This window comes from Eleutherodactylus coqui, chromosome 10 (assembly GCF_035609145.1).
Source record: "Eleutherodactylus coqui strain aEleCoq1 chromosome 10, aEleCoq1.hap1, whole genome shotgun sequence".
Classification (NCBI taxonomy): Eukaryota; Metazoa; Chordata; class Amphibia; order Anura; family Eleutherodactylidae; genus Eleutherodactylus; species Eleutherodactylus coqui.
This window is the reverse complement of record NC_089846.1, coordinates 94121425-94146847: the sequence shown is the minus strand read 5'-3', so window position 1 is coordinate 94146847 and position 25423 is coordinate 94121425. Positions and strand designations below refer to the sequence as shown.

The 25423-nt window shown below is 49.2% G+C and overlaps 1 protein-coding gene across 2 annotated transcripts; it reads left to right on the top strand.

The window, feature by feature from the left end:
* Positions 1-3855: 3855 nt before the first annotated feature.
* Positions 3856-25197, top strand: TENT5D (terminal nucleotidyltransferase 5D). Of its 2 annotated transcripts, none has more exons than XM_066581473.1 (3): positions 3856-4017; positions 16845-16946; positions 22160-25197. In XM_066581473.1, the coding sequence occupies exon 3, from the start codon at positions 22184-22186 to the stop codon at positions 23357-23359; it is 1176 nt and encodes a 391-aa protein (XP_066437570.1). In that variant the 5' UTR covers positions 3856-4017; positions 16845-16946; positions 22160-22183; the 3' UTR covers positions 23360-25197. The 2 variants fall into 2 exon arrangements, with proteins under 2 accessions (XP_066437570.1, XP_066437572.1); XM_066581475.1 differs by lacking the exon at positions 3856-4017 and adding an exon at positions 9514-9544.
* Positions 25198-25423: the final 226 nt, after the last annotated feature.

Below are 25423 nucleotides of genomic sequence, written 5' to 3'. Positions count from 1 at the left end.
TCTATTTAAGCTTAGCTGTTGTACTTCCTCAAGGCCTTAGAATTGTTGTGCGTTAGGTTCTGACACTCAGCTTTCTTTGGTCACCTACTTCTGTCTGAGTTCTGTCTGCATTCCTGAGTTTGTGTCTGGATTCTGTTTATGCAGTCTGAGCTCTGCATCTGTCTGTATGTTTGTTTTCTGTCAGTTCCCATTCCTGTCTATGGTTTGCCCCTGTCCTCTCTTGCATCTGTGTGCGCCTTTGTCTGCTGCCAGTTCCTACATTTATTCCATCAGGGAAAGTCAGACCCAAGGTTCCACTGCAGGGCCGCCCTTATCGGGGTGACCGTCTTGCTGGTAGGTAGGGGCTTTCCATTTACTCTGCAGCCAAGAGGCAGTCACTCCTTTCCTGGCCTAGTCCCTTTATCTGGAGTCAGCTGCCCACCATACCAAGACAGGTCTAGGCTTGGTTGGTTGGTCCAGTAGATCCTCATTCCATAATCTGTAACACTTCATTTCTATTACTTAGTCCTTGGTCACTGTCTACACTGTCCTCCCCCCTATCTCTCTGGTGCGCCCCCCAGTCCCTAGTTTAAACACTCCTCCAGCCTTCTAGAACTCTTCTCTCCCAGCACAGCTGCACCCTCCTCATTAAGATGCAGCCAGTCCCAATGGTAGAGCTTGTAGCCAACAGCAAAATCATCCCAGTTCTCCAGGAACCCAAATCCCTCCTTTCTACAACAACTCTGGAGCCACTTGTTTGTCTCCCAAATCTCCCACTACCTTTTTGGTGTGGCTCGTGGTACAGGTAGTATTTCAGAAACTACTACTTTGGAGGTCTTTAGCCTAAACTTACCTCCTAGTTCCCTGAAATCATTTTTAAGGACTTTTCACCTACCTCTAAATTTCATGGTATTGCTAATGTGTACCATGACCACTGGATCCTCAACCCCCCCCCCCCCCCCCCCAGTAATCCGTTAGCCCGATCCGCGATCTGTCGACGTTCGACGATTCCGCTCTTTGTGGCAGATTGCTCTGTGTGTCCCCCTAATAATTGAGTCTCCCATTACCAAGACCTGTCTAGCCTGCCCTACGCTCCTATTCCCCTTCTTACTGGAGCAGGCATCCCCCAGGTGGTCAGATGGCATGTCATGCTGCAGCGATGCTAACCCTGTAATGGCATCCCCCTCATCTGCCAACTTTGCAACTTTGTTGGGGTGTGCCAGTTCAAGACTATCCCCCCTGGATCTCTTCCCTCTACCCCTCCTGTCACCCAGTTAGCTGCCTGCTCATCCTGCTCTCCCAAACTACCCTCTACCCCACAACTACCCCAGAGGGTGCAGCTCAGTGAGCAGCAATCTCCTTTCCATGTTTTCATTTGATGTCAGAGCTGCAAGCTGTTCATTTAGATCCAAGATCTGGACTTCCAAATGCACAACACGCTCACGTCTCGTACAGCAGTATACACCCTCGGATATTGAATGGCTGTGATTGGTTCATCGAGCGCTGCAGTGATTGGCTAAGCCACGGCGCTCGAGAACCAATCAGAGCCAGTGCTTTCTGGAGGCGGGATTTTTTAACCCCCTGACCAGGAAGCACTGGCTGCAGACTACAAACAAGTGCCGCGGAACTGCCGAAGGAGAAGTGCGGCGGGGTAGACAGCGCCTGATAGGTAATGTATTGTTTGTTTCTTTTTTTAATGCAGCCAGGGTTTATTTTTGGGGTAGGGCTTATATTTCAAGCTCCCCCCAAAATTCCTGGCAAAAGAGGGCCACAAAATCGCAGTCTCACCGCGAGAAAACTCAGTGATATCTCACAGAACACAGCTGCGATTTTTCTTGTGGCGATGTCGCTTGTGTGAAGGAGGCCTTAGTGTTTATTATCTGTTGGTTTGTATTCAGAAGTCTGGGAAAGCTGGGTGGCATCTAGCATGAATTTCCTGCTGTAATATACCTGTGGGGGGCGGGGCTGAGACCCCGCTGTAATATACCTGTGGGGGGCGGGGCTGAGACCCCGCTGTAATATACCTGTGGGGGGCGGGGCTGAGACCCCGCTGTAATATACCTGTGGGGACGGGGCTGAGACCCCGCTGTAATATACCTGTGGGGGCGGGGCTGAGACCCTGCTGTAATATACCCACTGTGGAATTAGCCTGGCATAGATTTATTCACAAATGCTAATATATGGGGGAGGGGGAGCAGCTCTGCACAGCCAATGACGAGTGTCTGGTCACAAATTTCATGACGGCGTCCATTAACAAATAGGAAAAAGGGGGCAAGAGGTGGGATATACATGTAAAAGGGGGCATATTTAAAGTGGCATATCTAATAGGGGCAATACAAGGCATTACTTCTAAAAGGGGATAAAAGATAACATATCTAATGGGACAAAAGGTGGCATATTTAAAAAGGAGCATTATTTCTAAAAGGCAGCAAGGCAGGGTATTATTAGGGGCATAAGGGTATTTGCCAGGTTGATGCACTCATGCACTGAGCTGATTTTTGTAGGACAGCACCATTCCCACTGCAGTGGCCAAACATGGTATTACAGACAAAGCTCCCATTCATTTCAATCAGAGTTTGGCCTGCAATGCGAAACTTGACCACTGCAGTGAGAACGGAGCTGTCTGCTTGCTGCATAAAATACCTCAGTGCACCAACCCAGTGAACAGCTAACTGTTGAGGGCCCCAGGTGGCAGACTTTTGCCAATCTACCTGTAGTACCACCTGATAAGGCGATCACTAGTTTACAAGTGGACAACTTCCTTAATGAATGGCAGAAAAGTGGCATTATTACCGAATGTGGCAGAAGGATGTATTACTGAGCAGGGGCATAAAGAAGGCATTATTACTAAGTGGCGGCACGTTTACTGTGTGGGAGTTACTATGTGAGCTCTACAGGGGGCACTAAAAAAAAGATACTATTATTGTTGGGGGCATCACAGGTGGCATTTTTACTGTCTGGGGAACTGCAGATAGGGAGTTTGTATACAAGTGTGAAAAAAGTAGTGAATATGCTGGAAAAGTGAAGAGCGAAAGATGTCTGTGTCATTCTGTAGAGACACGTTGTGAGAAGTCATCATGGTGATTTGGACTGGCTGGAGAAGAAAGGGGAAATTCAACAATTCTAGACAGAAAGTCAGTGAGGTAACTGCACTGTATTCACGTATACGGTATGCAGTGTCCTAACAGAGCTATATCTACCACATGGTGTATGTATGGGGTAATAGTGGTCTTCGTATAGTGCTTTTTTCTGCATTAGTATGGTGGTATTCCATCAGTACGTGACGGTAACATGTGATCACGGTGTGGCGGTATTATTTGACCCTTATATACTGTTATTGGTAATTCTGATCTTGGAACAGTGGCAGTGTGGAGGTTATATGAATGGTAATGGTATCAGCACCCTGTATACATCCCATATGTCTGGGGTAACCGCTCAGCGGTTAAAGGGGTTATCCAGGGATTTTTCAAATTCTTCCAGAGTGACATTGCGGCCCTTCCGTTGTCGGTGACGTCATCACTGAGGTGTTGGCTGACAACTCATTACAATAACTCAGCCCTTCTATCACGGCTGATGCAGAGAGAAGAGGGGCGCCTGAAACTCGATCCCATGACTTTTGGCACAGCAGCTTCCACAGCACCTTACGAACAGACGGGCTCCGCGCCGCACAGAGCGGTTAATCATTGGTGCTGTGGAGATAGACCGTCCGGCATCGCTCTCACGCCTCTCTGAGCCCCATTCACTACTTCAAGTCTCGGCGGGAGGGACGTCACTCGGTGGGCGGTCTAATAGGTGACGTGAGGGGAGAAGCTTCTCTCTATGACGTTCCTTAGTGGGCGTGCCAGGGGTGTGACGTCACGTCGCCATGGAGACAGGATTACGCCGGGCAGATGAGGTGGAGGCTCCGCTATTTCTGCACTTTCCTCTCCTCAGACTCCCGGAGCTGCTCGTCACCGCCGGCCACCGCCGCTGGCCCTCCACCACCGGGGAGCTCTGCGCGGGAGTGGCGGAACAACCCCTGCCTCATACCGGAGAGAAGTACGTCACTGTGCCTCATGCCTCCCTGTGCCGCCGCTGCAGAGAAGTACTTCTTACTTTATGGCTCGGAAATAACTTCGTTCCTCCTTGTACTCGTCGCATCTCATACCTCAGAAGTGCCTCACTGTACCCCATACCCCATCATACCCTGTGCCTCTCTGTACCTCATACCCCGTCATACCCTGTGCCTCACTGTACCCCATACCCATGTGCCTCACTGTACCCCATACGCATCATACCCCGTACCCTGTGCCTCACTGTACCTCATATCCCATCATACCCTGTACCTCATACCCCGTCATACCCTGTGCCTCACTGTACCCCATACCCATCATACCCCGTACCCTGTGCCTCACTGTACCTCATATCCCATCATACCCCGTCATACCCTGTGCCTCACTGTACCCCATACCCATGTGCCTCACTGTACCCCATACCCATCATACCCCATACCCATGTGCCTCACTGTACCCCATACCCATCATACCCCGTACCCTGTGCCTCACTGTACCTCATATCCCATTATACCCTGTACCCTGTGCCTCACTGTACCCCATACCCATGTGCCTCATTATACCTCCTACCCGTACCCATGTAAACCCTGTGCCTCATTGTACCTCATACCCCGTACCCAAGTACACCCTGTGCCTCATTGTACCTCATACCCCGTACCCATGTACACCCTGTGCCTCATACCCCGTACCCAAGTACACCCTGTGCCTCATTGTACCTCATACCCCGTACCCATGTACACCCTGTGCCCATGTACACCCTGTGCCTCATTGTACCTCATACCCTGTACCCATGTACACCCTGTGCCTCATTGTACCTCATACCCCGTACCCATGTACACCCTGTGCTTCATACCCCATCATACCCCGTACCCAAGTACACCCTGTGCCTCATTGTACCTCATACCCCGTACCCATGTACACCCTGTGCCTCATTGTACCTCATACCCCGTACCCATGTACACCCTGTGCCTCATTGTACCTCATAACCCATGTACACCCTGTGCCTCATTGTACCTCATATCCCATGTACACCCTGTGCCTCATTATACCTCATACCCCGTACCCATGTACACCCTGTGCCCATGTAACCCTGTGCCTCATTGTACCTCATACCCCGTACCCATGTACACCCTGTGCCTCATTGTACCTCATATCCCAAGTACACCCTGTGCCTCATTGTACTTTATACCCCGTACCCATGTACACCCTGTGCCTCATTGTACCTCATACCCCGTACCCATGTACACCCTGTGCCTCATTGTACCTCATACCCCGTACCCATGTACACCCTGTGCCTCATTGTACCTCATATCCCATCATACCCCATACCCCCCTTGTACCTCCTAACTCATGCCTCATCATACCGCATACCCATGTGTACCCAGTGCCTCAATATACCTCATACCTGTCGCCCATGTACACCTGGTGCCTGAGAAGTAGTGGCTCGTATCGTGCTGTGCTTCCCGCCTCCGTGTAACTTTCTCCGTCCTGTAGAGCCACTGCCCGCCATCTTCTCCGTCCACAGCCCTGCAGACCCCCCAGCGATTATCAGACCATGCCTCCTGTATGTATATCCCTGCTGCTCCATCATACCTCATGTATGTACACCCCCGCCGCTCCATCATACCTCATGTATGTACACCCCCGCGGCTCCGTCATACCTCATGTATGTACACCCCCGCGGCTCCGTCATACCTCATGTATGTACACCCCCGCGGCTCCGTCATACCTCATGTATGTACACCCCCGCGGCTCCGTCATACCTCATGTATGTACACCCCCGCGGCTCCGTCATACCTCATGTATGTACACCCCCGCGGCTCCGTCATACCTCATGTATGTACACCCCCGCGGCTCCGTCATACCTCATGTATGTACACCCCCGCGGCTCCGTCATACCTCATGTATGTACACCCCCGCGGCTCCGTCATACCTCATGTATGTACACCCCCGCGGCTCCGTCATACCTCATGTATGTACACCCCCGCGGCTCCGTCATACCTCATGTATGTACACCCCCGCGGCTCCGTCATACCTCATGTATGTACACCCCCGCGGCTCCGTCATACCTCATGTATGTACACCCCCGCGGCTCCGTCGTGCCGCATATACCCCGTTTCCCGAAAATAAGACCTACCCCCAAAATAAGTCCTAGCATGATTTATCAGGATTGTTGATGATGCAGAAGGATTTTTGAGGATGCTTGAACTATAAGCCCTACTCCAAAATTAAGCCCCAGTTACAGGTTATAAAAAAAAAAGTTAATGCAAATAGTGTCCAGGCATCTTTACATGTTAAAAAAAAGAAAAATTGGGGGCAAAAATTAATATAAGACCCTGTCTTATTTCAGGGAAACGTGGTATGTATCTCTGCTGCTCCGTCATACCTCATATATGTATCTCCGCCACTCCATCTTACCGCATATATATGGATACCTGCTGCTCTGCCAAACCGCATATATATGCCTGCTGCTCTGTGATATCACATGTGTATACCCTCTGCACAGTAATACTATATGTATACGTATACCCGCTGCTCTGTCTTACTGCATATATATGTGTATATATAATATGTATAGCCAATTCTCAGTCATACTACCTATATATGTATCTTGCAATGTAAACTCGCACTGCACCATCATACCTCGTGCATCATTTATTTAATGACTAGATTATAAAATATGAGGACCTCTATATATTAGTAGCGTATAACGTGCGGCGGGGATGCACAGACCCAGCGTGTAACGTGCGGCGGGGATGCACAGACCCAGCGTGTAACGTGCGGCGGGGATGCACAGACCCAGCGTGTAACGTGCGGCGGGGATGCACAGACCCAGCGTGTAACGTGCGGCGGGGATGCACAGGGCCAGCGTGTAACGCGCGGCGGGGATGCACAGGGCCAGCGTGTAACGCGCGGCGGGGATGCACAGGGCCAGCGTGTAACGCGCGGCGGGGATGCACAGGGCCAGCGTGTAACGCGCGGCGGGGATGCACAGGGCCAGCGTGTAACGCGCGGCGGGGATGCACAGGGCCAGCGTGTAACGCGCGGCGGGGATGCACAGGGCCAGCGTGTAACGCGCGGCGGGGATGCACAGGGCCAGCGTGTAACGCGCGGCGGGGATGCACAGGGCCAGCGTGTAACGCGCGGCGGGGATGCACAGGGCCAGCGTGTAACGCGCGGCGGGGATGCACAGGGCCAGCGTGTAACGCGCGGCGGGGATGCACAGGGCCAGCGTGTAACGCGCGGCGGGGATGCACAGGGCCAGCGTGTAACGCGCGGCGGGGATGCACAGGGCCAGCGTGTAACGCGCGGCGGGGATGCACAGGGCCAGCGTGTAACGCGCGGCGGGGATGCACAGGGCCAGCGTGTAACGCGCGGCGGGGATGCACAGGCCCAGCGTGTAACGCGCGGCGGGGATGCACAGACCCAGCGTGTAACGCGCGGCGGGGATGCACAGACCCAGCGTGTAATGCGCGGCGGGGATATGTGTGTATTATATGGCTGGGTTGTATATAACACGCAGGATATAATGTATAGCTGCACTATAGTGTAATGTCGCGCACACCTATCGCCGTACAGCCGGCTTCACATCACTCATGATGTTCTGTATTTTGCCGGACGACTTCAGTCTCTGAAGGGTTAAATGCCTGTAAATAATCGCGTGGCGCACGAGAAGCCGTCGTCTTATAAACTCCGGGCCAGTAATAGATGGGTGATTCATGGCCCTGCTGGGATGTGATGTCTGCTGCGTGAGCGCAGAGAAGTGCTACTACGGGATGGCGTGTGACCTCTGTAGCGCCGCCGTCCTGCGCCTCCTGCACGCTCACAGTTCTCCCCGAGTTTTCTGCCTCACTAGTTTTATCTCCAGATGAGATCGCCCGACCTTCCTCTGTTTATGATCAAACTGCCCCATCTTTGGCTGTGCGGGTAATGCCACCGTCGCCACAATGTATCCAGTCAGCGTTAATCATTGTCTGTGCGCGATTAAACCAGAGAATCGTCATCTGCGCAGCGCCCTTGTCAGCGCCGCGTTATTTTTACACTCGGGCCTCCCATGGGCGGATTTACATTGTGATTCCGCAGCAAGTCCAGCCCATAGCATGCTACGTTAAAATGCGATTTCCTGACTATGAGCGGAAATTGATTGCCATTTTCCGCTAGAGGGTGAGAAATCGCAGCATACACACGGCTGGCTTCCATTATAGTCAATGGAAGCTGTCCGTCCCGCGGGACGGGATACGTGTCACCCCCCCCCCCTACCCCCAGTGTTGGCGTCTAGTACGCATGTGTGACGATATGCCGGCCGGCACATCCACAGCGCAGAAAGACGCCGCCGGACAGGTACGCAGGGGTCACCGGCCGGGCACGGGGTCTAACTCTGCTGCGGGGATCCCACATGCGGGGTTCCTAACCCCCCCCTTTCTCGTGAGAAGGAGGCCTAAATAGGAGATATATGGAGATATAAAGCTTTAGCTTGTTATGCTCTTAGCGACTCGGTTACTGTGTTCTTGCAGCCCTCACTGGGAGCACCATGAGGTAGAGGCTGTTGCACCGATTACAGGGATATGTCTGCTGTCTGCACCTGTACAGGAGTTTAGGAGAAACTTGCATTTTAATAGTTATAGCTAGATACAGAAGTAGTCCTGCATATTCATGAGCTGAAGGCTGGCCACACCCACCCTGCCCTCCAGCCAATGATTGGCAGCTCTCACTCTCCCCAGTAATAGGCAAACAGCAGTCAATCAGTGGCTGGAGGGCTCATGACTATCAGGACTACTTCCTGTAGTCCTCTATGCATGTGCTGATAAAATGGAAGTTTCTCCTAAACTCCTGCACAGATCCGCACAGCAGACATATCCCTGTAATCGGCGTGACGGTGACTAACTCATGCGGCCCTCAGATAGATGGGGACAGAGTCTTCAACTTATACAGTTTTTATTTTCAAAGGTTTCAAAAAAGGATTGAATTACCAAACTTTATTTAAAACAGACTTTACAGTGAAACACGTGCCACTCTATATGTAAAAACGGACACAAACGTATGGCTATATGTACCTGTACAGACCTATAGTGATGCTGGATACATGTGGGGCATGGAAGTAATGTTTTACAGTAACTGACAGCAAGCAGGGGTCTTGAAAATAGGGAGGAAGTCCCAGATCTCTTCATTATACAGAGATGGGTGTCGGGAAGGATGGAGATTCCGTAGTATGCGGGCCGTTCATTGTTATAGTTTATGTGGATTACGGCTCATCTGCTGGTACTTGTAGTGCTGCGCTGTGTGTCCTCTGGATATATATATATTATAAATGAATACATTTCTGTTCTTTAGGCACGGCCAAACACTGGACCAATCTGCCACAAAATGTGTCACATAGGTGAATCGGGCACTTTGGAAGGTTCTAGATCGCGGTCCTGTTCTCTGGGAAATACCGATCCCCATATATTCACAAACACAGGAATACATTCTATAATACTGGTGGCTGCGTATCTATATTATACACTCACTGTCAGGTACATCTTCCCCTAGAAGGTAGGTAGGTGTGTGTGTGTATGTGTGTGTGTGTATATATATATATATATGTGTGTGTGTGTGTGTGACTTTCTCTGTGATTGTAACGTTGTTATAAGTCAGTGCTTACAATATCAGAGCAAAAGGATCATTTATTATGGAGAACCGACTCCTTATAGGGAGGCTCCAGTATCCTGTTGTACCACCTCTAGCTTGGATACAAGATGTGAAGGGGCAGGCATGGAGGCTCTAGTACCCTGTTGTACCGCCTCTCGCTTGGATACAAGATGTAATACAGGCGGGCATGGAGGCATACATGTTCTGTATGGTATCTTGCAGCATATGGCTCCATATTTGCTTTAACTGAGCCTCAAGATTGTGCTAACTCGTAGACTGGAAGTTGGCGTCCAAGATGGTCCCATATATGCTCTATAAATCTGATGACCAGGCAGCCATAGAAGTGTGACAATGTTGTGGGGGCTCCTGTGACCCCCTTATGTGTACGGCTGAGCATTATCCTGCTGGAAGCCGCCATGAGAGGAACACATATGACTGCAGGATGTCCTGAACATATCGCTGAGCTGTCATTGTCCCTCGTACCACCACTAGGGGGGACTGACCATCATATACAAAGGCAACCCGGACCATCACACCAGCAGGGGGCAGTGTGCCGCTCCACAGCAAAGCCTGGATTGAGGCGCTCACCCTGAGGTCTCCAGACACTAACACAACTGTCACCAGCGCCCAACTAAGCCTGGATTCGTCACTGGAGACAACCCGGTTCCCCTCCGTAGCGTCCAGTGTAATCGTTCAAGACACCACAGCTAACGGAGGCGAAGGTGGGTGTCAAAAGCAGTACATGTAATGGGGGCCATGGGACCAAATGTCTTTCATCCAAGTGCCTGAAAATGGTTCCGACAGACACGGGTGTAACGATGGCGCCACCTGTCTCTGGATGGCGGACAATGGAACAGTTGAAGCTTTTCATGCTTGCCGGACTATCAGAGGATCCTCTCTACTGGTGGTTTGTAGGGGGTGTCCTGAGCCCGGTCACCTTGTGTGCCCCCATCACTCGTCCTAATGCCTCCTAACAGTCTGCTCAGAACGGCCGGTGGGGGACAATTCATCGATACGACCATCCAGCTTCTCACACCCCAATAATGCGCCCCCCTCTGGTAACGGGGTGAAATCTCTTCTCTGCGTTGTAGAGGCGTCTAGTGGTCAACAAGCTCTACACAAGCGGAAGAAGAGGTCACTACACACAAGGAGCCTCCGAGAGCCTTTTATAGGCCAAGGGGGGAAACCACTTCTAGGGCCTCCGGTGACAAGACTGTTCATCTAATCACCACTTTTTATAAAGTGTATAATATTGGCAGCTGTGGTGCAGTGCCGTGTATTATATAATATTGGCAGCTGTGGTGCAGTGCCGTGTATTATATAATATGGGCAGCTGTGGTGCAGTGCCGTGTATTATATAATATTGGCAGCTGTGGTGTAGTGCCGTGTATTATATAATATTGGCAGCTGTGGTGCAGTGCCGTGTATTATATAATATTGGCAGCTGTGGTGCAGTGCCGTGTATTATATAATATTGGCAGCTGTGGTGCAGTGCCGTGTATTATATAATATTGGCAGCTGTGGTGCAGTGCCGTGTATTATATAACATTGGCAGCTGTGGTGCAGCGCCGTGTATTATACAATATTAGCAGCTGTGGTGCAGTGCCGTGTATTATATAATATGGGCAGCTGTGGTGCAGCACCGTGTATTATATATTATTGGCAGCTGTGGTGCAGCGCCGTCTATTATATAATATGGGCAGCTGTGGTGCAGTGCCGTGTATTATACAATATGGGCAGCTGTGGTGCAGCGCCGTGTATTATACAATATGGGCAGCTGTGGTGCAGCGCCGTGTATTATACGATATGGGCAGCTGTGGTGCAGCGCCGTGTATTATATGATATGGGCAGCTGTGGTGCAGCGCCGTGTATTATATAATATTGGCAGCTGTGGTATGGCGCCGTGTATTATACGATATTGGCAGCTGTGGTGCGGTGCCGTCTATTATATGATATTGGCAGCTGTGGTGCAGCGCCGTCTATTATATGATATTGGCAGCTGTGGTGCAGCGCCGTCTATTATATGATATTGGCAGCTGTGGTGCAGCGCCGTCTATTATATGATATTGGCAGCTGTGGTGCAGCGCCGTCTATTATATGATATTGGCAGCTGTGGTGCAGCGCCGTCTATTATATGATATTGGCAGCTGTGGTGCAGCGCCGTCTATTATATGATATTGGCAGCTGTGGTGCAGCGCCGTCTATTATATGATATTGGCAGCTGTGGTGCAGCGCCGTCTATTATACGATATTGGCAGCTGTGGTGCAGCGCCGTCTATTATACGATATTGGCAGCTGTGGTGCAGCGCCGTCTATTATACGATATTGGCAGCTGTGGTGCAGCGCCGTCTATTATATGATATTGGCAGCTGTGGTGCAGCGCCGTCTATTATACGATATTGGCAGCTGTGGTGCAGCGCCGTCTATTATACGATATTGGCAGCTGTGGTGCAGCGCCGTCTATTATATGATATTGGCAGCTGTGGTGCAGCGCCGTCTATTATATGATATTGGCAGCTGTGGTGCAGCGCTGTATATAATATCAGGGCTGTGTATTGCGGTATATAATGTTGAGGACTATGGTTCTGGAGCTGGTTCATTGCAGTTGGTCTCCCGTACTCCGGCTCCGCTGATGCACGGTGTATTATATGTTGTATCGGTGAATGAGCCGCGTGTTGTATCCACACATGGACTCTCTCCAGAAGCCGCTGGCTCTGTCCCATGTGAGCGCAGCGGATATTAGTGTAGTGAGCAGCATTGGATTGTATCAGTGTCTATGTTGGAGTTACTGGACTGTGAAATGACGTCGCCGCGGCTCGTAGAGCTTCATTAAGAGCGGCCGCTGCCAGGAACACCCACTCTTCTTCCTCCGCTGCTCCCAGAAGCCCTTTCTTGGCATAAACGTCACTTTTCAGATTTTTGTAACGAGCCGGAAGATTCCTCGTATAGAGAACAGACCGTCTCCGTCTCGTCAGCGCAGCCCGCCAGCTGTGAACACGTGTGCGCAGATCCGGTACTGCCAAGTGGATTTTGGGATAAGCTGGGAGAGTTGGAAACAAGTAGAGCAGACAGAGAAATCTATGCGGAGGCGGCGCATTCCCCGCAGGCATGCACTTCTTCTTGAGGGGCATCGGTGGACATCACTATTGACCACGATTGGACCACACAACTCCTAGCACCGTGGTGCACATTGGCGCTGGCTCCAGACTTTTTGGGTTTTGTTCTGTTGGTATTTATAAAGTTTCTTACTTTCTGACCGTTCGATATTCTGTCTTCAACGGAGGCATCACACCGCCTGAACCCCACCTTATCAACTGTGGAGAACTGGGGTGCCAACACTAAGGCTGGGCTACTCAATATAAAGTCTCAGAACAGTCATGTAACCAAATCCTTTCAACAAGTTGGCTGCTGTTTCTTGACTGTTCCAGAGCTGCGATATTGGCTTTAAACAACGGCCATACCGCAGTCCGGTTCAGGAATGTCGCAGTCGCACACAACTTGCATTGTAGTCGATGATGGCAGAGTTGTGTGCGGCTTGCAAGCACAAGTCCAGCGGTGTTGGATGTTTTTGCAGCTGTCACATCACGGTTGCAGTTTGCAGCGCAGTCCCATTGACGACCATTTGGGACGACCCTGCAATCTTCATGTCATGTGACAAAAGTTGCCTAAATCCATGCATGAGGCAAGGTTCTGAAACTTTCTAGCAGGCGTTGGAGCCGATTTATTAAGATGGCGCTGGTGTGAAGTACAAGAAATGTTTTAAGAGGCACAAACCTCTTTTATATATGTGATGCATCTTCTGTGCGCCAAAGCTGAGATCTGTGCCCCCCACAAGCTGGCGTAAATTCTATAGTAAATCTGATGGGCTGCAAACTTCTGCGCCCCTTAATGCAAAACTCCACCCACTTTTTCAAAAAGAGCGCAGCTAGGGTAAAGTTGAAACTTTTGGTGCAAAACCCGCTTGGGCCAAAATTGCAGCCCTTTTTGATGCCAGTTTGTAAATTGCCCCCTCTGGGCTTTAGTTCCTCAGTGTTTATAAGATCTCTGCTGTCAGTCAGGAAATGAAGGCCAAAGGCTCCTTCTGATGTAGTTACCACGGCTGAGGTTTTGTAAGGCTGCTTTTATCTGCGTCGGGCTTTACTTTTCCTGCTGCGTTATGGGAGCCGGAAAGGGGAATGGCCTGGCCGGACGGATCCGTCTTATGCTGGAGCCAACAGACCCCGTTGACTAAAATGAGGACCCTTCAGTTGACTGGCTTTCTACCAGACGATAAAAAGCGCTGCATTCAGGACTTTCTTCCAGCTTTTTGTGCCGCATCTGTGACAGTACTACCGAACGGAGGTTCCAGTTCAGATGTGAAAGCAGCCCTCACACAGCTGAAGTTGCGTTACAATGCATCAGTGCAGACAGTTCCCTGTGCGCTAAACACATCAGCCACAAAGTCTGTCTCCTGTACTGATGACAGTCTGATTAATTACAGTAAGGCCGCCCGCACCGTAGTGGAATCCGACCCTGAGCCCGACTGGCGACCCCCATGCACCTGTCCGCAGTCTTCATGATCTGTGCTGCGGATGTGCCGACCGACACAGATGCACAGTACAGATTATGCCATGCCGTTGCTAGGCGATAACGCGGATCCTGCCACCTTTCTGCAATGCTTTGCCATAGCATGCTATGGGCAGTATTTGCTGCGGAATCTGGAGGTGGACGCCCCATCCGGATTCCGCAATGCAAATCCGCCCGTGTCCTGCCGGCCAGAGGCCGCATTTACATCGGCATATTGAAACCATAAACGTATTTTCCCTTCTCTATCACACAGCTGATGGGCTTGTTACAATGTATCAGGGCGCATTTACCCGCACAATAAACACATAACAATGTTTGTTTTTTTGCACCCTGATACATTGTAACAAGCCCATCAGCTGTGTGATAGAGAAGGTCTTAATGACGGCAAGCAGAATTCTTCCAATTGGTGAGCAGTCTGAACGCAGAGGGGCGGATTTACTTGGATCGCTGTATGAAATAAGTAGCGTTTGCGCCGAGCTAATTGTGATAAATCTGTTGAGAGGCACAAACCCGGGGGGGCACATACTTTTGCATGGCACTGTATGCTGGATTTCAGCCCGCGCCTCTTGTGGGTCTTTGTTGTTGGCAGCTTGCCATATGTCATGCCGTTTGCGGGTGATGACGAGCGCACATTACACGGGATGTATAATACATGAGGCGGCAGCAGCTGATTGTTTCTCGTCGCGTTATTACAGACGGGCAGGGAAATCAATACAGACAGTGAAATGTCAGCGAGTGCGGAGGCAGCTGCTGTGTGAGCGCCGCTCCGGGCGCTGCAGGAGGAAATCAACTCCATCCATCAGAAATGAAGTCCGTAAACCCCTGAAGTACCTGTGAGATGAGAGGCGCGTGCGGGGAAGCGCAGGTCACGTGACGGCAGGGTAAACTGTAGCTGGAAATGCTGAGACTTGTAGTCCTGAAGTCGAGATATCCTGTGCCAGTCCTCTTCTCTATATGGCCAGAGTCTGCTCTCCTGTAAGTGACTTTGTATAGCCCATTTTCTAGATCTCCGTTTGCTGTCAGTGAGTGGGAACATTTTTATGGTTGGAAACCCATCCTCACCTAAAGGTGCCATTAAGTGACCGTTGGCTGGTTTCAGTAGGAACCGACGACCGTGTAAGACTGCGCTTACATCCGTGTCGGAGGCGCCGTCGCTGGTTCCGGTGAAATGCTGGACAAAAGAGAGCTGCATGCAATACCAGTCCACAAATTACACACTGAAGTCTATGATGGAACGCTCGTTATTTTACCATATCAGTGAATTCAGTGGAAATCAACATCGTAATTCATACTGAATGGCAACCAAAAAAAAAGCAGCAGGTTTTTGATATTATTCTTTATTTTTTTTGTGGTTTAGAAACCTACAAAAGATGTAATGCAGAATGCCGAGGGCCGCTGTCACACAGGAGTCTGTAAAGCATCGTGTTCTGCAGCGTTTTGCAATGGGTGATGAGGTGCGTTAAAAATCACTGAAATGCAGTGAAATAGAGCAGCCAGCGCTCGGAAATCTCTGCGTTAGAAACGCCGCGCTCTGAGAAGCCCCATGGAAATCAATGTAGGCGTTTTACAACTGTGTGAGAGCGGCCTAAAGGTGCGTATATACGGGCGATGTTTAACGCGCAATTCCTGTGCGTTGTGATATGCACATGAAAAGAACCCATTATTTTAAATGGATCTACCGTATTTACATGAGCAATTGTTCTCTAGAAAAGTTGCAGCTTGTCCTATTTTTGGGCATTTTGCTCTAGAATCGCTCACTATTCCCTATGACAGGCAAAAAAAAAATGACATCACAGTCCCACGTAAAGACCCGTCTCATGCGAGTGCAATGCGATTTTCTATTCTCCTATTGGAATAACTTGTGATTATTCCCCCCCCCCCCCCTCTAACGCAGTGATTCGATGCATTTTTCTTGCAAATTGCATTGTGGTCGCAGGTTTACAGGTTTCTCACACAGATGGCGCACTCGCCCGTGCGATCGCACCCTTTAGCTGATGGCTGTCTAAGGCTGCATTCACACATTAAAAACGGCATATGTTGTTTTTGTTGTGGTTCAGAAGCGCACATAGAACGCATCAAAAACTGCACAATGTGAAAGCAGTCTAATCTTATGTGTCCTCTGTGCGTAGACACCTAGCTGTGCAAGTCTTCTGTCCCGATAGTTTGTTACAATGTATCAGTCTGGAGTCCTTACAATGGTATTCACTCTATACAACATTCTAACAAGCCCTCATCTGGGAGTAAGATTCGGTCAGGATGCGTTTTCAACCTCTACATGTCAGCAAGCAGAGATCTTGAATATATTGATGAATGAAACACAAAGAATGTGGAAGAACTTTTCATTCTACAATACAGAAGAATGGATGCTGGCCCTTTAAATTCCTCACTGTATCCGATTTTGAGCAGTGTTTGCTGCGCTGCCCCCTGTGGATGAGAGCAGAGATCTGGGGGAGGCAGCAGTTTCCATAAAGATGTTTCAGAATCCCTGCCAGGTACCGTACTATCAGAAGGTTGTCTGACAGTCTGGCACGGCCGTCGGTGTCAGCGGGATGCAGCTCGGCTCTGGTCTTCGCTCCGCTGCTTGCTGCCTCTTCCTTACTTTGTCTTGTCTCCCCGCAGGTGTCTCCTATTTGTATGTGACATGAGGAGGATCTCTGTGAGCATCACATGAGTCATCAGACTGATCATCCCGCTAAGCCGCGAGCAGCAGAGACGTCTCCGGTGAGTGGCGCAGCTCGCAGATATTAGGACGGTGACATTTAAGCAGTTACTGCTCTCAGGCAGTGCGGGGCAGCGGCGGCTGGCTTCGGGTCACAGTCGGAGGCATTGCTCCAGGAGAAGAGCAGCTTTGGGTTCTGTTCACATCTACGTCCAGTTTTCTGTAACTTATCCGTCTACAGTTTCCATTTTCTGATGGATCGGTTCACTTATTTTAAACTACAGTTTCTCCTCCACCATCATTCTTTGTCGCAAAAATCCCATTGGGATGAAACCATCATGTGTTAACGGAGACCACCTTTATGCCCATTATATAAGGTTTCCATCCCGTTATTTAGTGGCGATGGATGGAGGGAAAACTGTAGCGTGCAGAGAGCCGCAGGGCTGTTGCTCATTGGTGCTTTCAGATTCGGTTGTTCGGCTCCACCCTAAACCAGAGAAAGCCGTGAGGCACCAGATTAGCATATACCGGTCTCGAGCGGCACCATACGGACCCTAGTCACTATAATGAAGTCTTTCCAACTACTAACATGCCTTCCAGCTTCCTGGGCAAAATACTGCAACCCGCTGTACTACTTCATGCAGATTTGTATTCTGGGATCTGCATTAGAGGCTCCATAAGGAACCTCCTGCACCGATGGGAACGACCTATTAGGATGTATTCACATGGGGGAGCTTGACATCAGAGTTCCATCTGGGTTGGCCACGGACAGAGCTCCGACCTGTTAAAGCGAAATGCAGTCATTTACACACAAGACATTTTTCACAGAGTAATGATCCGTGGTAAAAATCGCAGCAAATCTTATTTTGGTGCAATTCGCACAACAAAATCACTCGTTGAAGTTGATGGGTGTGTGGAAAAACCCGAAATGCACTTGCTTGGCATGCGTGTGCGCCACATGTTGTTTTTTCATGCACTCTGACTTCAGTGGGAGTTTTAAAGGGACCCTGTCTTCACCTTTTCAAACCCATAAACTTAGTCATGGGGCTCAAAGATAAGGGCAATCACAAGGCGCCCCTTTCCAGTGCTGTGTCCTCGCGAAGTCAGCGTGTGCCAGCAACATGACTCGTTCTGTGCCCGCATCTCCCATTCATCTCTATGGAAGGTGCGCAAATAGTTTATGGGGCTGAAATGTGACCACTATCTCTTTTAAATTGACCCAACTTCCTTTTTTTTTTCAGACATGAAAAGCAGATTACACTTGGATGTAACTTACTTTAAAAATAAAAGTGAAACCATAACAAAACCAATGTAAAAGCACATTACCTTGTAGTGGAATCTGTCAGTTTATCACTGACTAAAATCGCCTTCCCCCATGTGACCAAGACCGGAGACAAATTGTTTAAAAATTGGAACATTAGCCTCTGTTTGTATCAGTTTCTATCCGTTTGCTTCGGTCCAAATGAATCAATCTTTAGTGAGTTTTTCTAGTTTCCTAATGATCTGGAGCAAAAGAAAAAACGGAACAAATAACGTATACAAACGGGAGGCTTTCTGTTTTTATACTTTTTTCATGAACGGTGTAAAAAAAAAAAAAAAAAGGAAGGCTTCATACCGTCGGGTTTTCCATTTTTTTTACAGAACTAAGTAGCGCAGCCGACTTCACTATTGTTTCGTTTAACAACAAAACGGAAACCTGCCGGAATGGAGACAAATTGAGAGCCAGAAAAACCCTATTGAATCGATGGAAAACTAAACTCCAATGCTTATTTCCTTTTTTTCTATCCCTGTGATGGAACAGAATCCCTGAATGCAGATGTGCGCAAATCCTTCTATGGTAATGGTGCTGAAGTTATGCTGGTAGCTTCTCATCCGTATTTCTGTCAGTCGGCCACCTCTCTGGTCTGGGGAAAGCTGAGTTGTCCTAGATGGATGGTTCATTGTATTTTCTGCTAAGCAAAGCTTATCAGTATTCATTCTGCTGCCATTCACCTCTGCCCCAGAGGGGGCTCTTGATGCCACTTGCTCCTTTCAGGACCAGCAAGGAAACCCCTTGTTGTGAAGTTACCAAGTTGTGACCCATTTACACGTAATAATTGTCACTCAAAATTCGTTCAAACAACCGAAGTGTGCAATAATTGTTACGTCTACAGGTGAAACCATCGCGCACTTTTCGTTTGTCGGTCAGTTGCAGCTAGCATGAAAATTATCGCTGGTTTGCTCTTTTCTCGTTACATCTAAACAATCCCCGCTCAGTGTTTCACATAGGAAAGTGAAGCGCTGAGCGAGAAGTGAGCGATTCTCAGTGAGGATCTGCTTGTCTAAACATTCTGCACGAGCGCCAACAACTAGCGGCGATGTCAACCGCTCCTGCGCTTGTTTAACCAAGGATCCCCCATGTAAAAGGGGCATTATGAGGGAATGTCAATTGTTATATCCCCCAACCATTTGTCTCCCATCCTGTGTTTAATGTCCCCAGCCTTGATACTGTAATCAGAGGAGCAATTAATAACAGGTCTGGGTCATCTGCAGGTACCAGCCCAACAGCGGTTATATTTCTGAACCGGTACATTTCCTCCCATCGTAATGCGGTCGCAGCAACCCAGAGAATCACATAGGGCTCATGTCCACGGACGTATGCATAAAACACTGTGTATCAAAGCTTTCGTATTCCTTGCATATTTCCCTGTTTCTGAATGCATATGTGTTTTTTTTTTTTTGTGTGGGTATGGCTGCGTATGTAACCGTGTTTCCATACACGTGTGGAAAAAAAACCCCCGCAGGCTGGGAAATAAGCATATACAGTGATTAATTAGCATTTTGTTAGGCAACAAGTTTATTCACGCACATCCATAGAGTTTAATGGCGGCTGTATTCGCGTATTACGCGGTAAAATGGAGCATGCTGAGTTTTGGGGTTTTTTTGAGTGAGTATCGACATGCAGTGTCTACACGCTAGTGTGCATGGAAGAATGAAAGTCCATTGCCTGCATTCACCGCGTGTCACACGTGAGTATTACATGGTAGAAAAACGACCATGGACTGCAAAGCTAATCCTCTCCCGCACATAATGTCTGGTAGCCACAAGTAGGTAAATTCATGATATGAAACATGGAGGACGTAGCTTCCCTACTGGAGAGCCTCCTAAGAAAATATGGTTGAATTGTTACATCGATGATGTACAAAGGACGGCGGAGGTGTGACTAAAAGAGGGGACCCCCTCCCCAAATTGTCAGCCCAGGAGATGCATGTAAATGCTGGCTGCCCAATGCCGTTCCGTGTGCTCCGCGCCCCCTTAGGACTATTTAAAACCACTTCATAGACTGGTATTCTCTGTTCCCCTTTTACATGGGCGCCGCTAACCCTTTGTAGAACAAAGCTTAGACTTGGTCATCCTTGACCGCTCTAAGTAAACCATAACCCCGCCGGGTGTTAGTCATGTGTCGGCTGGTGGTCACCGAGGGGGCTTACCTGCCTGTCAGACACTGTCGGAGGTGGCACGAGGTGTGTCGGGCGCACTGGGTTGTGCAGGGTGCGATTTAGGCTCCATCTTGCATGAGTGCAGAATCTGGGCAGACAGAAATAAGTTGACCCCTGGGTGGCCTATGTCACCAGTTGGTGCCTGGCGGACCCTTAAACCCATCGTCTGTGACAATAATCATTGTAAATCCTGTAATCTGGCATATTATACTCCAGATTGTAGTCTTTTACCAGATTATCAGTATTTTACCATATGAGAGCAGAGCAACGGCGGCAGGATCTGGCTGTCGGTGTGGGACAAGGGTGATGACGCCTGGCTCAGCTGCTGTCTAACCCTCCACGGGGTCTGTTTGTACAGTGCAGCCCCCGAGGCCTGGCATCTGCCGCACTTGTACATGGCCTCTCATTAACCTGTAATTATCCGCCTGCACCAGGGAGACTATCTGCTATTTAGATCTCGCTCGGCGCAGTCCTCCGCCTCCGGGGAATGAAGTTAAATCGGCTTTAAATGGTTCAGATCCAAATTGTTTATCAGCTCCGCTCAGAGCGTTCGTTATTCGCACGGTCTAGAAATGATCGTCCCTCATTAGCGCAGCTGGTGGAAGCATCTCAGGAGCGGGTCCCGAGGTGCAGACATCACAGCTAAAGGTGCGGCAGGATGTTAGAGCAGAGGGTTTGTTTTCTTGTAGCTACGTTGCTCCCCCCCGCGCCCCTGTATGCTCTGGGGGTCTTTAGTATGGAACATCAGAAAGTCCCTGGTAAAGAGCCCCCCTCATCACCACTCCCATAGCAATTTATTACCCCTACTCTTCTGCATAAATCATCAGAATCCCCAGGGTTCTAAGACAGTGGAGCCTCAACCTCTATTAACCCCTTCCTGTCACGGCCCATTTTAGATTTTGCGTTTTTAATTTTTCATCAGCCCTTTCCAAGAGCCACAACTATGTATTATGCCTGTCAGTGTTAGGCCCTGCCAGAGGCAATACTTAATAGGCTCCTGGGCTTGCAGGCCTGGAGGCTAATGTTAGACTAGAGTTGCAATGACAACTGCTGATCTCCATGCCGTCAACTAACAGATAAAGCGCCTATCTCTTCCTAACCACTTAGATGTCGTGGTAGCTATTGACCTCTGCATCTAAGGGGTTAACCAGCTGGGATCTGAGTAATCTACGATCTTGCCCATTGCACGTGGGTGTCCGCTATATAACACAGTTGGCATCCACGGAGTACAGAACGAGCTCTGCTTAATACTCTCCACTATGACATGTGACTTACATGTATAAGGAAATAGTGACTGGCAGCATTCAGCAATGTAGAAAATTACAAGATTTATTTCCCCATTACAAAAACTACGGCAACGTTTCGGTCGTAATAGACCTTCCTCAAGCCTTGGCTTGAGGAAGGTCTATTACGACCGAAACGTTGCCGTAGTTTTTGTAATGGGGAAATAAATCTTGTAATTTTCTACATTGCTGAATGCTGCCAGTCACTATTTCCTTATTCCTGACTGCACCCTTGGAGCCTCTCTGGTTTAGGCTTCCTGACTGGCTTTTGCACACTGTTTTGCCTGGCTCTATGTGAGGATATATGCTGTGCTGCTGGGAACCTCTTTTTTCTACTATGTGACTTACATGTATGTCACATGTCAAAGAGGGGTTAAAACTGAAGGGCCAGCCACCCAGCTTTTCCAGACATATTCTGGGTATTTGGGGTAAATATTCTTTGCTAGGAAGGTTTCTCTGTATAGGATCATCTACAAGCGGTACTAACACCCCCTATGCATTTCTTTCACACAGCTCAAGTACCATTAACCATCCGCCATGACCGAAGAGTCGGACTGCAGATTCAGCCACCTGAGCCAGGACCAAATCACCATCCTTAATCAGGTTCTGACGGAGATCATCCCCATCCACGGTAGAGGGAACTTCCCGACCCTGGAGGTGAAACCCAAGGACATCATCCACATGGTGAAGGAGCAGCTCGTAAAGAAGAAGATTGCTATAAGAGACATTCGCCTCAATGGTTCCACCGCTAGTCACATCCTCATGCAGCAGAACGGGACTAGCTGCAAGGACTTGGACATCATTTTTGGTGTGGAGCTTCCAGACGAGCAGGCCTTCCAGACAGTCAAGGAGATAGTCCTGGATTCTCTCTTAGACTTTCTTCCTAAGTGTGTGAACAAGGAGAAGATCACCGCCCTCACCATGAATGAAGCGTATGTCCAGAAGATGGTGAAGGTGTCCACGGACCACGACCGCTGGAGCTTAATTTCACTCTCCAACAACAGTGGGAAGAACATGGAGCTCAAATTTGTCAACTCTCTCCGACGACAGTTTGAGTTCAGCGTAGACTCTTTCCAGATCAACCTGGACACCATCCTTGATGTCTACACAGACGAGGACCACGAGCTGAGCCCAGACACGTATCCCACTGTGGTGGCCGAGAGCATGTACGGAGACTTCCAAGAAGCAATGGAGCATCTTCGGTGCAAACTTATCGCCACGAGGAACCCTGAGGAGATCCGAGGGGGCGGACTTCTAAAATACAGCAACCTCTTAGTTCGTGACTACAAGCCGGCCAGCGAGACGGAAATAAAGTCCCTGGAGCGCTACATGTGTTCTAGGTTCTTCATCGACTTTCCTGATGTTAGTGAACAGCAGCGGAAAATCGAATCTTACCTGCGCAATCATTTCATTGGAGAAGAGAAGAGCAAGTATGACTACCTGATGACCCTGCGCTCCGTGGTCAACGAGAGCACGGTGTGTCTGATGGGTCACGAGCGTAGGCAGACTCTAAATATGATCACCATCTTGGCTTTGAAAGTCCTCGGAGAACAGAACATCATCCCTAACACGGCGAACGTGACGTGTTATTACCAGCCGGCCCCCTACATGAGCGACCGAAGCTTCAACAACTATTACATTCCTCAAGGACAGTCCGCCATCTTCTACCAGCCGTACCAGTTTCACATACACCTGCAGAGCGGGTTGGTGTAGGGAGTGGAGCTTGCAACTGTGAAATAAAGATTTCCCTCATCGCACGATGGGAAATGACTGTTCATTCCTCAAAATATCACTTTCTGTAAAGACTCAATGTGCAAGAAAGGTGTTATATGGGTTACCTGTATAGAATTATCCTACATAACCAGCTGAGCCACTCTGTACATACATATCTTGCACTGATCATGCTCCGGAGCTGCGCTCACTGTTTTGCTGGTTGCTATTGAAAGCAGTCAGCAAGTAGGTGCAAAGGACCAGCTTAGCGGAGCTCCTATAATAGAAGGGGACACTTTGTTTCTCTTATATCAGATATCTGTAAAGATCCTGGTGTAAAAATGACACTGAACAAGCAGGGAATGCTAGGACATTTCAGCTCGTGCTCCACAGCTGCATTCATAGTTCCGTTGGTTGTTACTGGAAACAGTTGACAAGTCACCAGCTTAGCCGAGTTCCTATCATATGTGGGGCACTTAGTTTCTCTTATATCAGTTATCTGGGGTAGAGACGAAACTGAACGAAAAGGGAATATTGGGACATTTTGTGCTCCAGAGCTGCGTTCGCTCTTCTGCAGATTGGAAGCTTATGTCATGTATGTACACAGTGGGGTTTATGGAGATGAATTCTATAGGTGACCTGTGTAGTGCTGATCAGAACTGAGCCTGTCTTAATGTGACCTCTCTCTGTCTGACAATGACGGGCGACCGTCTGCTGTCTACCCTGAGATGCTGTGATAGAGACCGTTTCTGCAAAAAAGAAACCCCCAAACCGGGAACATTTCTATTTTTATGAATGAAGGGAGTGCCAACGCTGCGGCACCACGAGGAGCCGCTTGTCCGAGGAACCTCCTGTCATTAACGGTTCTTTCTTCTGTCTTTGCAGTTTGTGTGTTTTGAGTAGAAAAAAAGTGATTTATCTATTTTCTGTTGGGATCTTCATGTTGTGCGTAATACGGGGCAAGGTGGTGGGGCGTACTGACTGGTGATGCTGCCGACGCCACTGGAGTCTTATGATCGCCTCCTATATCACCTCTGGGTATTATCGTCATATACATCTGCATCTAATCTCCGGGGAACGGTGAGTAGCTTTGTGCATCCTCTGCTGTTCTCCTCCAGTCACATCCAGAGCCGCAATCACAGTTCTGATACTTTTCAGTAAGATCTCAGTCTATGTGACCTGACTAGCCACCATGGGAATTAACTCCTTGGTGACACGGCCTACTTTGGCCCTAAGGAAGCAATGATTTTTTGGGGGGATTTTCATGTCCACTTTTTCATTTTTCTGGCCGTATGAGGGCTTTTTTTGTGTTGTATGCACAATAAAACCTTTTTATTTACTTTTTCTGGGAAATATATATATATATTTTACGTTGCTGCATTTTAAGTCCCACAAGCTTATATTTTTCCATCCCCACAGCTCTCAGGACTTGTTTTTTGCGTGATGAGCTGTAGTTTTTATTGGTACCCTCATGCCCTCCAGAACTGGGGTCTAGTGGTGGTGATCACACATGCGCTCTGTCAATCCATTCATGTCAATGTGACTGCCAGAGATAAGGGAGTGCTTGGACTTTGCGACCGCCAGCACTCCCATTGTAATGAATGGAGTGGCAGTGTTCATGCGCGACCACAGCTCTGTTTATTCGCCTCACCAACCTGGATCGTTGGGTGTTCCAGCGGTCAGACCCCCGCCGATCAGCAAACTACCACCTATCCTGTGGATAAAGGATCATTTTCTTTTTGCGGAACAACCACTCACAACCAGGGTTGTAGCAACAATCAGACTTGTGACTGCAGCTTCGGATGTGACTAGAGCATGGGACAACAAGATGCAACTAGAGATGAGCGAGTATACTCGCTAAGGTACATTACTCGAGCGAGTAGTGCCTTAGCCGAGTATCTCCCCGCTCGTCTCTAAAGATTCGGGGGCCGGCGCAGGTGACAGGTGAGTTGCGGCGGGGAGCAGGGGGGGAGAGAGAGATCTCTCCTCCGTTCCTCCCTGCTCTCCCCCGCAGCTCCCCGGCCGCCGCCGTCCTCCGAATATTTAGAGACAAGCTGGGAGATACTC